Source organism: Papaver somniferum, chromosome 9 (assembly GCF_003573695.1).
Source record: "Papaver somniferum cultivar HN1 chromosome 9, ASM357369v1, whole genome shotgun sequence".
In the NCBI taxonomy this organism is placed as follows: Eukaryota; Viridiplantae; Streptophyta; class Magnoliopsida; order Ranunculales; family Papaveraceae; genus Papaver; species Papaver somniferum.
Window position 1 is genome coordinate 187,432,528 of NC_039366.1, and position 12,445 is coordinate 187,444,972.

The following is a 12,445-nucleotide window of genomic DNA, read 5'->3' on the forward strand; positions in this document are numbered from 1 at the left end:
CGGTGAATATTGATTTCTTTGTAACTAAGGCAAAACCCTGTTTTGAAGACTATATATATGAGACATCTAGCATTGGGCAAAACTAATCCCCACACGTCTGTGTGATACTAGTGCGCTCACTAGAGTCGATTCTCCTCTAAACTTTGGTTTTCTTCTCTAAAACCAGGTTAACGACTTAAAGACTTCATTGGGATTGTGAAGCCAGACCGATACTACTTTTATCGTAGTTGTGTGATCTGATCTTGCATCTTCTATCGTACGAGTACAATCTTTGATTGGCTTGAGATCGTGAGAGTTCTCCGATAGGCAAGATAAAGAAGTCACAAACATCTTCATCTCACTGTTTGTGATTCCTCGACGTCCTCTTGTGTATTCAAGTAAGACTGTTGAGAGGTGATTGATTAATCTAGGTTGTTCTTCGGGAATATAAGACCGGATATCAATTGGTTCCTGTTCACCTTTATTTCATATCTTAAGATGGAACAAAAACCTAGGGTTTTTCTGCGGGAGACAGATTTATCCTTTGATAGACTTTTCTGTGTGAGACAGATTTGTTTATTATCAAGTCTGCGATTTTTGGTTGCAGCAACTCTTAGTTGTGGGTGAGATCAGCTAAGGGGATCAAGTGCGTAGTATCCTGCTGGGATCAAAGGAGTAGGAGTACAACTGTACCTTTAATTGGTGGGAGACTGATTGGGGTTCAACTATATTCCAGTCCGAAATTAGCTTGGAGTAGGCTAGTGTCTGTAGCGGATTAATACAATGTGTATTCAATGTGGACTAGGTCCCAGGGTTTTTCTGCATTTGCCGTTTCCTCGTTAACAAAATTCTGTGTCTGTGTTATTTCTATTTCCGCATTATATTTGTTATATAATTGAAATAATACAGGTTGTGTGTTTGTGATCGTCAATTGGAAATCCGACCTTTGGTTGTTAATTGATATTGATTGATCCTTGGACATTGGTCTTTGGTACCGTCCAAGTATTCCTTGTGTTTGATTAGAACTCGCTAATTTCTATTAGCTTGAGTAATATCAAAAACAAGAGAGAGACATTAACTCCTTGAGATACTTTTATCTAGATTGAGTCTGACTGTCTAGTTGATTCTCTAGCAAAGTATTTCAGAGTTAGTCTATACATATTGCTAAGTGAAATATTGGGTGATATTTTTAGACCCCCGCTTTTTCACTCCCTTTTAATAAAAATGTAATATTCTTCAGAATACAGGTCTATACGATCTTGGCTTTTCTGGTTACGAATTTAACTGGAATAATCATAATAAGGATGCGGCAAATATCCAGGAAAGGTTAGATAGAGCAGTATCTAATGTTGATTGTAATTTGCAGTTCCCTAAAAATCACACTTCTTGTTGCATTAGGATCTGATCACAGTCATAGTCCCCTAACTTTAGACAATCATTTTGAAAAATTTGAATGGACTTTCAAATTCTACGACACTTGGAAGAAAGAGGCCTCATGTGTTTAAACAATACAAAATTCTTAAAACCATTTGATTAGAGATAATCCATCCGACACTTTAGTTTCTAACTTATCATCCATAGGAAAACAATTACTAGATTGGAAGAGAAACATCTATGGATTACCAGCAAAACTTATAAAGAAAATCATTTCTCAAATTGATAATATCAATCCGTCCACTCATCCGTTCAAAAAGAAAGAGAAATGCAAGAAAAACTAGCCCAATCACAAAACTCTATGATACTCAAGAAGTAACAGCCAAACAACAATTAAGAGATAACATAGTGAATTTAACTGAGAAAAATACTAAGTATTTTCATACAAAACTTTTAAAACGAAGAAAATGGAACACTATTAATGTATGAGAAAAAGTAATAATGAAATCACTTTTGATAAAACTGAAATGAAATCAACTTTGTCTGATTAATTCCACAATCTTTTCTCTTATGAACCTTCTGTTCAAGTTCAGAACAACGATCTATCTAGTCAGATACTAGGAGTTTTAAAATTTTTAAAACCAAATAAATCTCTAGGACCAGATGGTTTTCCAGCGAGTTTCTTCAAATAGAACTGAGATATTGTAGGTGAACAAGTAATCTTGTCTATTCAATAATTCTTTACATCTGGAGTTCTTCATCCTAACCTCAATAAAACCTTCCTCTTCCAGATCCCTAAAATTAGACACCCAAAGGATCCTAGCCGATTCAAAACCATTGGTCTGTGTATTACTATTTATAAGATTATAGCAAAAATCCTGGAAAATAAAATAAAACAGACCTAGATAACATAATTTTTTCTTTTCAAGCTGCGTTTCTTTATAAAAGACAAATTTCAGATAACATTGTGATTGATCATGAAACCATCCACTCTTTTTAAAAAAAAAAGAAAGCCAAACAAGGAGGCCTTGGGATAAAGATTGATATGTCAAAAGCTTTTGATAGGGTTAATTGGGATTTCTTGATCAAAGCTCTTAAAGCTTTTGGTTTTGATCAATCCTTCTGTAACCTTATTTATCAATACATCTCAACTACCTCAGTAGTTGTGCTATTAAATGGTAGACCTAGAAACTACTTCAAACCTTCTAGAGGACTCAGACAAGGAGACCCACTTTCACCATATCTTTTTTATAATCAGTATGGAGATATTCTAAAGATTTTCTCTCACTTATTCTTTGCTGATGACTGCCTCCTCTTTGTCAAAGCAGATCTATAAAAACATTTTGCAGATTATAGAAATATTTAGCAAAGCTTCTGGACAACTCATCAACTTTGATAAGTCAGGGGTTTTCTTTAGTAACAAAGTCCACCCTAAACATCAAAGAATGATGTCCAAGCTCTTGAAAATCAAGAAAATAAACCTAAAAGATTCTTATTAGGAGATCCTCTCTTTATAGATTAATCTAAAGTCAAACTATTTGAAAGCATAATAGAAAAAATCGAACATAAGGCTCAAAAATGGAAAGGTAAAGTGATATCCCAACCAAGTAAAATAATACTCGATAAGTCAGTTCTAGCTAGTACGGGATGCTTTATCATTCTTGAAATGATTAATCAAAAAAATAGATGCAATTCAAAGGGACTTCTGGTGGGGAAAGGAAACAAATAAGAAAGCTTACTACCCTAAATCCTATTCTTGTTTATGTAAACCTTTAAGCAAAGGGGGCCTAGGATATGAATGCGCATAAAACAAACTTAACTCTGATTGCCAAATTGGCATGGTGGTTAGTAACTGAACCTAAGCCTTTATGAGTTATACAACTTAAACTTAAATATTCTAGAAAATCCTCCGTTCTTAGAGTTAAAAACATTCCCTCGAGTTCTTGGATCCGGAAATACATTAGTAAAGGTATTAAGTTAATTGAACAAAATAACTCCTGGGAGGTAGTGGATGAATTTAGTATTAACATTTGAGAGAATAAACGATACCAAACTTGGGAATAGAGCTTAGCCAATTTAGAATAACTTTCATTTAACACTTGTGGTAGATCTTATAGATCCAACCACTAGAAATGGAATGATAACTTAATTCACTTTTTATTTTCAACAACTATAGCATAAAGAATCTGTAAGATAAGAATAGTTCTGGACAGAATGCTAATGCCAAAACAGACAAACTTAGATGGTTGTTTACAATAGAATATATGTATACAAAGCTAAATAAAAGAACAATTAACTTTTATAACTTAGATATGTCTGACTCTTTTTGGAAATGACTATGAAAACTAGAAATAACACAAAGAATAAAAATCTTTACCTGGAAATGTCTCAAAAAAGCAGTCTCAACAAATCTTAAACTTTCTAAATTCATGAGGGATGTGCCACCTCAATGTTCTTTTGGATGTGACGCTGAAGAATCTATAAAACACTTATTCTTTCATTGTCCTTATGCTAAGTCAATATGGGCACAAGTCTGATTCATGTTGTTTTAAACTTTGGTAACTCAATGTACTTTGTAGAAGTTTGTAAGGAATGTATGGAGCATCCAAACCCTATTATTCTAGTAGAAATCATAATTGATTAAGATTTGGTTTATATGGAAAGAAAGATGTAATAAAGCTTTTGAACATAAATAGAGTTCACATCTTCAAGTAGCTTTAGAAATCCAGAGACATATACATTTCTGGAAAAATGAAAGGAATAATGTACACAACAGAAATATTAAATACACTGATAATCACAGACTAACTAGAATGCACCAATATCCTCACACTGTAAAATTAATATAGACGCAGCCTGGAAATTCAAATGAGCAGGTGTAGCTTCAATCTTAAGAAATGATACATGTACTTTTGAACAAGGAAGAGCAAGACCTATCTCAGCAACATCTCCGGAGGCAGAAGCATTAGGTCATTTGCATGCAACAATATGGACAAAGGACCTGGGTGTCTCTAATTTCTTCATTGAGGGGGATTGCAAGAATCTTTTTGATTACTTAAATGGGAGATCATCTCCCATCCCTTGGCAAAATCAGGTATCATGGAGGAAGTTAAGCAAAAAAATAAAATAAAAAAGTTTTTGTTCATTTTTTTTTTTTTGGTTTTTCTTTTTCGGTTCCTAGGTAGGCAAACAATGTGACTACCTAAGTACGAAACGAAGCCAAAACTTTTAGCAATTTTTGTAACCAGGTGAAAGACCCACCACCTTATATTGTTCAAGCTCTAGAAGTAACAAATCAAATGTCAGGAAAACTTCTGACCTTCTAACATTGGATGGTTCTACTCAGTCTTTTTTGTAAGTGTTGCTAACTCCATTGAGTAGATCTTTTAATGAATTTCTAATTTACAAAAATAAAAATAAAAATAAAAACAAAAATAAAATCTGGATTGTATTTGCCTGAAATATGAATAGTAATATTCGCGGAGATTTTTAAGTTTTTTAACACGTCATAATTTTGCGCGCCAATTAAAAAAGAAGAAGAAGAGTACACAACTATACATTATTCTACTGTTAGACTGCAAGAAAAATTAAAACCATGGAATCGAAGAAGAAGAGGAAGAAGAAAGCAATTGACTTGTTAAATCTCTCGGGAATGGAGCTCCTCCGTCATTGCTGGGCGGTGATTCTCTTTCTCTCACACTTGCTTCCCGTCATCTCAGGCTTTTTGTTTCTTCAACATCATCAGGAATCAATCTCTTCAACGCCCATTAATAATAATGAGTATATTAAAGCTAGGGTTTATCAATCTCCTTCTTCTTCTTCGTCTCGTCTCGAACTCTGTTCTCGTACTCCTCCAGATCTACTATTTCGCGTTACCTTTCACCTTTGCGTCATTGTTAAAACACCTCTCTCTTCACGTCTTCCGCATGGCACCTCTCTCTCCCTGTCTAATTAACATTTTCCCGAACCCTAAATTTGATTTTCTATTTGCAATCAATGTGTAATTGCTGATCTTATCATTTGAATCTGTACATTGTTCCTCTTCTTTTCATTTGGAAATTATTTTAAGGTAAATCTTTCTTCACTGATTGAACTTCTTTTTTATTCCCAATTTGGTTTTAATTTCTTCATTCTCTTCACAGGGTTTAGTGGTTCAAACCTGGAACTTGAGGTAAGCCTTATTATGATTTTTTTTGTTGTTGAGATTTTTCAGTAAATTCTTTTTTAAAATGTACTGTTAGATACTAATAAGTTAGTGAATATCCCTATAGCGGCTTGCATTTGTATTATTCTGAGTTGCTTTTGGAAGCTCCCTTTTAGTACTAATGGTGAAAAAATGGGCAAATTATTGGGTATAGATAAGCATACCCATGAGTTTCCTCTGCAGGTGTCATTGTCCTGTTTTGGAAGTGTGATTTTTCGTCTAGTGTACGAATAGATTGCTTTTAGCATTTCAACATCTTCATCACTTTCTTCATTTCCCTCATCACGTGGAGTTCATAGTACTACTAAGTTGCAATAGTTTTATTACTCTATTAGGGGATCATTTCCCTCATCTTCATCACTTTCTTCATGTGTTTTAAGCTTCTTCTCGTTCGTCACAGGTGTTGTGTCATGTCTGCTGATTTTACATTGGATCCGGCTATTAGCCATGATCCGGAGGATCCAGAGTATAGCTCTAGAAATGGAAAACCAACCTTGAAGAGAAGAGATAGTCTAGTCTTCAAGATTCTTGATGGCTTTTTAGAGCAAAGAAATCGGTCGTTTATCAATATTGCAACAAATGCTGTGAGAAGAGTTACAAGCAAAAGGTGGAGTTCTACATTGTTTTATATATACAAATTTCTTTCTAAGTTACTTTCTTCCAGTCTTCTGCATATACAGAATGCACGATCATTTGAATGGATCTTACTTTTGCGGTACTTAGACTTCATTTAGGTATCCAGTATTATTGAATTTCAATTAAATTATCATGTTCTGTTATTAGTGTTTTTTTTCTTCTCCAGTTAGTCTTTTTCTCTACGGTTTACAACAACCTTTCTTGTTAAGTTTCTACCCTTGTAATCTCATAAAAGCCTCACTGCTGTGGTGATGAATGTTTAAGAGACCAGCCATGCTTTCAGTTGTTTGTCAATCTGCGAGAAAAATATATAAAATATCTATAATATCTATGTGCAGGTTCTCAGGAGAAACTCGAGAAGGTCACCCCGATGACAGCAGTCTTCCGATTAATGGCGACGGAAGGCGGGAACATGGATCCGAAAAAAAGTCTGGCCCTCTCTTATCTGGAACAGCCTACTGTATTTCATCTTGCAGCATGATCTTGCTGAACAAAGTTGTTCTTTCGAGCTATGGATTTGATGCAGGAATATCTCTTATGTTTTACCAGGTTCTCTCCATTTATCATCAGCAAACTTTGTGAATCTTTATGTTTGATGAAACTCTGAGTTCAAAATATTCAGTCTCATGAGGTGCGCGGTGTAGACAACGTATGCCTTATTTAGATTCTGTTTTTCTCAATTGAGTGCACTCGTGCCTCTTCTGTAGAGTGTTTCAATCATTAATGGATATGATATTGTGTGCAGTGTTTGATGTCTGCCCACCATCTAACAAGAACAGATATAGAACACTAAGTTAGCTTCCTTGCATTCTTATGTTGGTAATCACTTGCATGAGCTAAACATATAACTTACCTAGCTATTGAGATGTAACATCTGATGACCCCTCGACCTATCTCCCCAAGTGTGTCTATTTTTTACTGTCAAGTGCTTCAGTTATACAAGTTAGTCCCTCTAATTGCGATATATGTTCTGTCCTGCAGAATCTTGTCAGTGTCGTTGTTGTTATGGCATTGAAACTTTTTGGACTGGTATCCACTGAAAAACTCACGTGGAAACTGATCAAGGTTTGGATTCCGGTTAATATAATATTTATTGGAATGCTTGTGACGGGCATGTATAGGTATGCCTAAATTGATCACAACATTAAGCTGTGTTTATTTTTATGATAAACCGATTTATCTGTATGCAATTGGACTTTGTTCTTGTTCATTTACGATACTTTAGGGGATTCTTTCAGTTTGAAGTACATAAACATTGCAATGGTGACAATCTTGAAGAATCTGACGAATATTTTAACGGCGATCGGAGAATTATATATTTTCAAGAAGCGTCAAAACCGGAAAGTGTGGACCGCAATGTTAATGATGGTATGACATGTCCTATTCCTTGCTCCATTCTGTATGCTACCTAACATGTAGTTCTCCTGGCTTAATCTTTTGTGCTCCTATGAATAAGAATAACATCCGTTCATCTGACTTTGGGACAGTTATTTGTTCCACATCTTTATTTACAGAAACAATTAGACATCAAAACTCGGTGTTTTGTTTATTTTGTCCCTACAGCCTATAGAGATAAATGAGTTACAGACATTCTCAAATTTGAGCTTTCATCTTTTCAACTTTTCTTCGTCATTGAAATTTTATATCATAATATAGGCGCTCATATATAGCAGAGCCGTTTAGAATTTGTAGTTCTTAAGAATCAAGATATTCTTGTTTCTGTCTTTTGTTGGAAACATCTACTAAAATACAATACACCATTAATGCGATTGTTCCATTCCATCGACGTTTCAGATAATATCTGCTCTAACCAGTGGAATTACCGATCTCTCTTTCGACGCTGTGGGTTATACATGGCAAATTTTTAATTGTATTCTCACTGCAAGCTACTCGGTAGGAACCTTACTCCATCTCATCTAAGTTTATTTGATTCTTTTGACTATGTATTCATTCAGCTGTTTCCCTTGTCTGTAAATCTAAGCCTCCTCCATGGCGAAAACAAACCAATTTGGTTCACTAGCAAGTTGATGTTTAGCATTTGTGCTTTATGATAGCTTACCCTACGACGGGTCATGGACACCGCAAAGCAAACAACAAGGTCTGGATCTCTTAATGAAGTTACCATGGTGCTGCTTAACAACGCACTCTCGTTGCCGTTGGCCATCTTCTTAATCATTGTCTTTAAGGAATGGGAATACGTATATACTGTGTAAGTTCATATTCTCTTCTCAGCAGGGATATGCAGTCTTAATTCTCGAACTTGGTCGCAACTTTGTGTCTTACTGTCATTTTCTGATGTTGAAATTTGGGATTCCTATCTGCAGCGATGTAGTCAGGTTACCAATGTTTTGGGTTGTGGCGACGGCAAGTGGATTGCTTGGACTATCAATCAGTTTCACCTCTATGTGGTTTTTGAATCAAACCGGCCCAACCACTTACAGGTAAGATGCCTGACTGATCAAATCCAGTATTTTTCTAGCAGTTCTTTTTTTATTGGCTCAAACTGCTCATCTCTTATTTGCTGTTGGGTTTTGTTTTGTGAAGCCTGGTCGGGTCCTTAAACAAGATTCCAATTTCCATTGCCGGATTACTTCTGTTCAATGTTTCACTTAGCATGTCCAACCTTTTCAGCATACTATTTGGTAACCACTCTGTCAAATTAAAAAACAAATGTTGCTTAATTTTCCTGATTTTAACCAATGCCGTTTCTGGATGTTCTTAACAGGACTGTTTGCTGGAGTATTATTTGCCAGGGCCAAAATGTCTTGATCTGGCAGTTCGATTATTAAAAGAATGAGCAGCCAGTAACCTTGGTGGTTCTCTGGAATATGGTTCAAGTTGAACCACTTACTAACACGCCACAGAAAATACACACCATACAACAAAAGTTACAGACACTAATAACGGGGGTGTGTAATAGATAGAAATCTGAGATTATTTCTTATTTCGCCCCCCAAGGATCACAAACCATTAGCTTTGCAGATGGAGTATCCTGAAGCGAGAATACAAGCGCCCCAGCGGGTGATATAGTAGTATATCCACCAAATTTACCATGGTTCTTAGAAACTTTATTCTTTGATTTGTTTATCATACTTTACATAATTGTAACACCAAGTGTTATTTTATTTTGCATCCTTTATTACTTTGAAGTTATTCTTGCAGAAAGTTTGGGAGAAAAATATGAAAATAGAATAGTTTCTCCGGTTGGTCAGGTCTGGTAGAGACTCCTGAAGGCCTTCTTTTTGGCTGTCAAAAACTCTTTTCCCATTTAACAACGTCCACTTCACATTTTATTATTTCTATTTTTTTATATGGTGCCTGACTTCACTTTATTTGACCTTGGAATTTTTAAATGCAACACCAAATAAATTAAAACCCTATTGCAAGGCACGTTATCTTTTAAATTGCCTAATAATTTCTGTACATCTATTGGACTGCATAATAATGTCTCTGCTATAAAACTGCCACCAGAATTCTGAATCATTCAAATCTCTCCTCCATCTTCGAGTTCTTTAAGTTTTTCTTTGTCTTGATCTTGTTCCTTGTTCTTCTGGATCGAAACAAAAATGGCGACAGCAGCAGATCAAGTGGTGATAATAGTTGGAGCTGGTCCATCAGGCATAGCAACTTCAGCATGTTTGAACCATCTTTCCATACCAAACATAGTCTTGGAAAGAGATGATTGTCTGGCTTCAATATGGACCAAGAAATCTTACGATCGTCTTCACCTCCATCTATCAAAGCAATTCACTGATCTTCCTCACATGCCGCTTCCTTCTGATTACCCCATGTTCATCTCTAGACAACAATTTGTGGATTACTTGGAAAATTACGCTACCCATTTTAACGTCAGTCCATTGTACAATCGGTGTGTTGAATTGGCAACATTTGATGAAAATACTAAGAAATGGAACTTGAAAGTCAAGAATACGGGGAGTGCCGGCGACAGTGAAGATTACGAAGAATATTCAACCAAGTTTTTGGTGGTGGCGACAGGAGAAACAACTGATGCATATATACCTGAAATTGAAGGTTTGAGTGGATTTAAAGGAGACATACTCCATTCAACCGAGTTTAAGAATGGAGAGAAATTTGCAAAGAAAAATGTTTTGGTTGTGGGGTCTGGAAATTCTGGCATGGAAATCTCTCTTGATCTAGCAGATTTTGGTGCCAATACATCTATTGTTGTTCGAAGCCCTGTAAGTACCTCACTAGCCTCGTATTTGTTTAGTAGCATGTTTGGATGCTATTATCATAAAATTATTTTGTATCTTAAATCTGAAAGTTTAAAAGTCATAAATTTATTTTGATACACGATTTCTAAAAACAAAAAAGTTAAACTATAAATATTTTACTTAGGTTACCTATAGACATTGAACGGAATTTTGTTCTTGTTTTTTGATGTGAATCCAGGTTCATATAATCAATAAGGAGACGGCATATTTGGGTCTGCGATTATTGAAACATCTACCTCTAAATATAGTTGACGGATTACTTGTGTTTTTGAGCAAGTTAGTTTATGGTGACACGTCCAAGTATGGAATTGTCAGACCCAAGGAAGAAGGGCCTTTCTTGATGAAAGGTAAATATGGGAAATATCCCATCCTTGATGTCGGGACTTTCAACAAAATCAAGTCCGGTCATATCCAGGTACATGTTTTTTTATTCAGTGCTTTGAAATTTTGGCTTATGATATTGACATTAGACCCTCTCTTTATGATGCATAAAGGATTTTAACTAGCTGTCGGAATTGACTTTTTTTTTTTTTTGATGAAATAGACAGGGAAAGAAGAATTTTGTAGGTAAGTGATATATGAGTTTTATTCATGGAATTTTGGGTTCTCATGTAACAGGTTTTGCCAGCTATAAAAAGCATAACGGGTGATTGTGTAGAATTTGTTAATGGAAAGTCGTACCAATTCGATGTGTTACTTTTCGCGACAGGATTTACGAGGGCAACAAACAAGTGGCTCAAGGTACTAAGTTAACAGAGTCTTACATTTTTTTTTTTTTTTTGACATGTGTTGGAATTCAACTTAAAACTTATTTAGTCCATTTCTGAAAATGAGGTATTAATTTAACAAAATCTTACATATGAAAAAGTGGTAGTATATATTTTCTAGAAACGGATGTAGTATATGTCAGTATATTGGTCTTATTTTTTTGATTTTATTATTAGGATGATGATTACCTTATTGGAGAAAATGGGATCTCAAAACAGAGTTTTCCTAACAACTGGAAAGGGAAGAACGGACTATATTGTGCTGGTTTGGCGCGAAAGGGGATATATGGAACTGCAATTGATGCCCAGAAAATAGCTGCTGATATCAACACACTATTGTGAACTCATATATCTTAATTTTTTTTGAATATTTGTGCTTAGTTATGGATGTTCATTTTGTATTTGAGTGATTAATCTGAAAATTGTGCCAAATATATGTGAAGAATAAGCAGATTGATGCTATTCGTCACGACAAGTTTGTGATAACATTTGTGGCACATGCTAGGCTTCGAGGTATTCGTTTCTATGGAAATGTTTATATATAAGTTCATTGTGTGTTGTCGTTCTTCCTCGTCTCTCCACAAAAATTTCTACAGTGAACAAGTTGTTACTCCGGCGTCTTCCAAACGGCTCAGATGTGCTCCTCTTACAGTATATCTTGTTGAGGATTAGTCCCACATAACTTAACCCCTTAACCTAGATCCTAAATATTAGGTGTGGAGCCACTGCACTTCCAAATTTACCATGAGCTTGGGTATAAACTAGAATTCTACAAATATTACCATATAAAAATTAGAAAAGGCCTCCTTTTATATTAAAATTATTAGAAAAAAAAAGGAATTCAATAGCTCAAAAAATAAGAGCTATAGGTAAATGACAGGAGCAGAATTTTTTATGGAATTTAGGTTTATAAAACATGTTTTCAAAAATTTGTGTAGGCTTCGTTACACATTAGAAATCAATGGTTCTTGGATCATTTTAAACTAGAAAAAAGATATCACATAAACTCGGAAACAAGATTAAAATCCCCCTGGAATAGGTCATACGTCGAAGACCTGTACCATATGGCCAAAAACAGAGCCATAAGCTGCTAAACAAGACTGAGACACGGAAGACCTAAGTCCAGGTGTGAAGCTAAAAAGATTCTCGATATTGTCATCTGAATGGAGGCCTGAGAAGCTGGGTAGTCATAACGAAGAACTGTCCCAGGTCGGTACAAGCGCAGGGATGGAAACAATTAAGTCCAAGTT

At 35.3% G+C, this 12,445-nt stretch overlaps 2 protein-coding genes across 5 annotated transcripts; both read left to right on the forward strand.

Moving 5' to 3' along the window:
• The first annotated feature begins 4,938 nt into the window (after positions 1 to 4,938).
• LOC113308409 (GDP-mannose transporter GONST2-like) lies at positions 4,939 to 9,425 on the forward strand. Of its 4 annotated transcripts, XM_026556870.1 has the most exons (11): positions 4,939 to 5,422; positions 5,496 to 5,524; positions 5,958 to 6,164; positions 6,532 to 6,742; positions 7,175 to 7,314; positions 7,432 to 7,561; positions 7,988 to 8,086; positions 8,248 to 8,402; positions 8,518 to 8,634; positions 8,738 to 8,835; positions 8,919 to 9,425. In XM_026556870.1, exons 3-11 carry the CDS (start codon positions 5,968 to 5,970, stop codon positions 8,960 to 8,962), a joined length of 1,191 nt encoding a protein of 396 aa, XP_026412655.1. In that variant the 5' UTR covers positions 4,939 to 5,422; positions 5,496 to 5,524; positions 5,958 to 5,967; the 3' UTR covers positions 8,963 to 9,425. The 4 variants fall into 4 exon arrangements, with proteins under 4 accessions (XP_026412655.1, XP_026412656.1, XP_026412657.1 ...); XM_026556871.1 differs by lacking the exons at positions 4,939 to 5,422; positions 5,496 to 5,524; positions 5,958 to 6,164 and adding an exon at positions 6,172 to 6,291; XM_026556872.1 differs by lacking the exons at positions 4,939 to 5,422; positions 5,496 to 5,524; positions 5,958 to 6,164 and having other exon boundaries at positions 6,724 to 6,742; positions 7,175 to 7,258.
• Positions 9,426 to 9,613: 188 nt separating this feature from the next.
• On the forward strand, positions 9,614 to 11,762 carry LOC113308410 (probable indole-3-pyruvate monooxygenase YUCCA10). The gene is made up of 4 exons (XM_026556874.1): positions 9,614 to 10,392; positions 10,607 to 10,843; positions 11,047 to 11,169; positions 11,373 to 11,762. Exons 1-4 carry the CDS (start codon positions 9,760 to 9,762, stop codon positions 11,535 to 11,537), a joined length of 1,158 nt encoding a protein of 385 aa, XP_026412659.1. The 5' UTR covers positions 9,614 to 9,759; the 3' UTR covers positions 11,538 to 11,762.
• Positions 11,763 to 12,445: the final 683 nt, after the last annotated feature.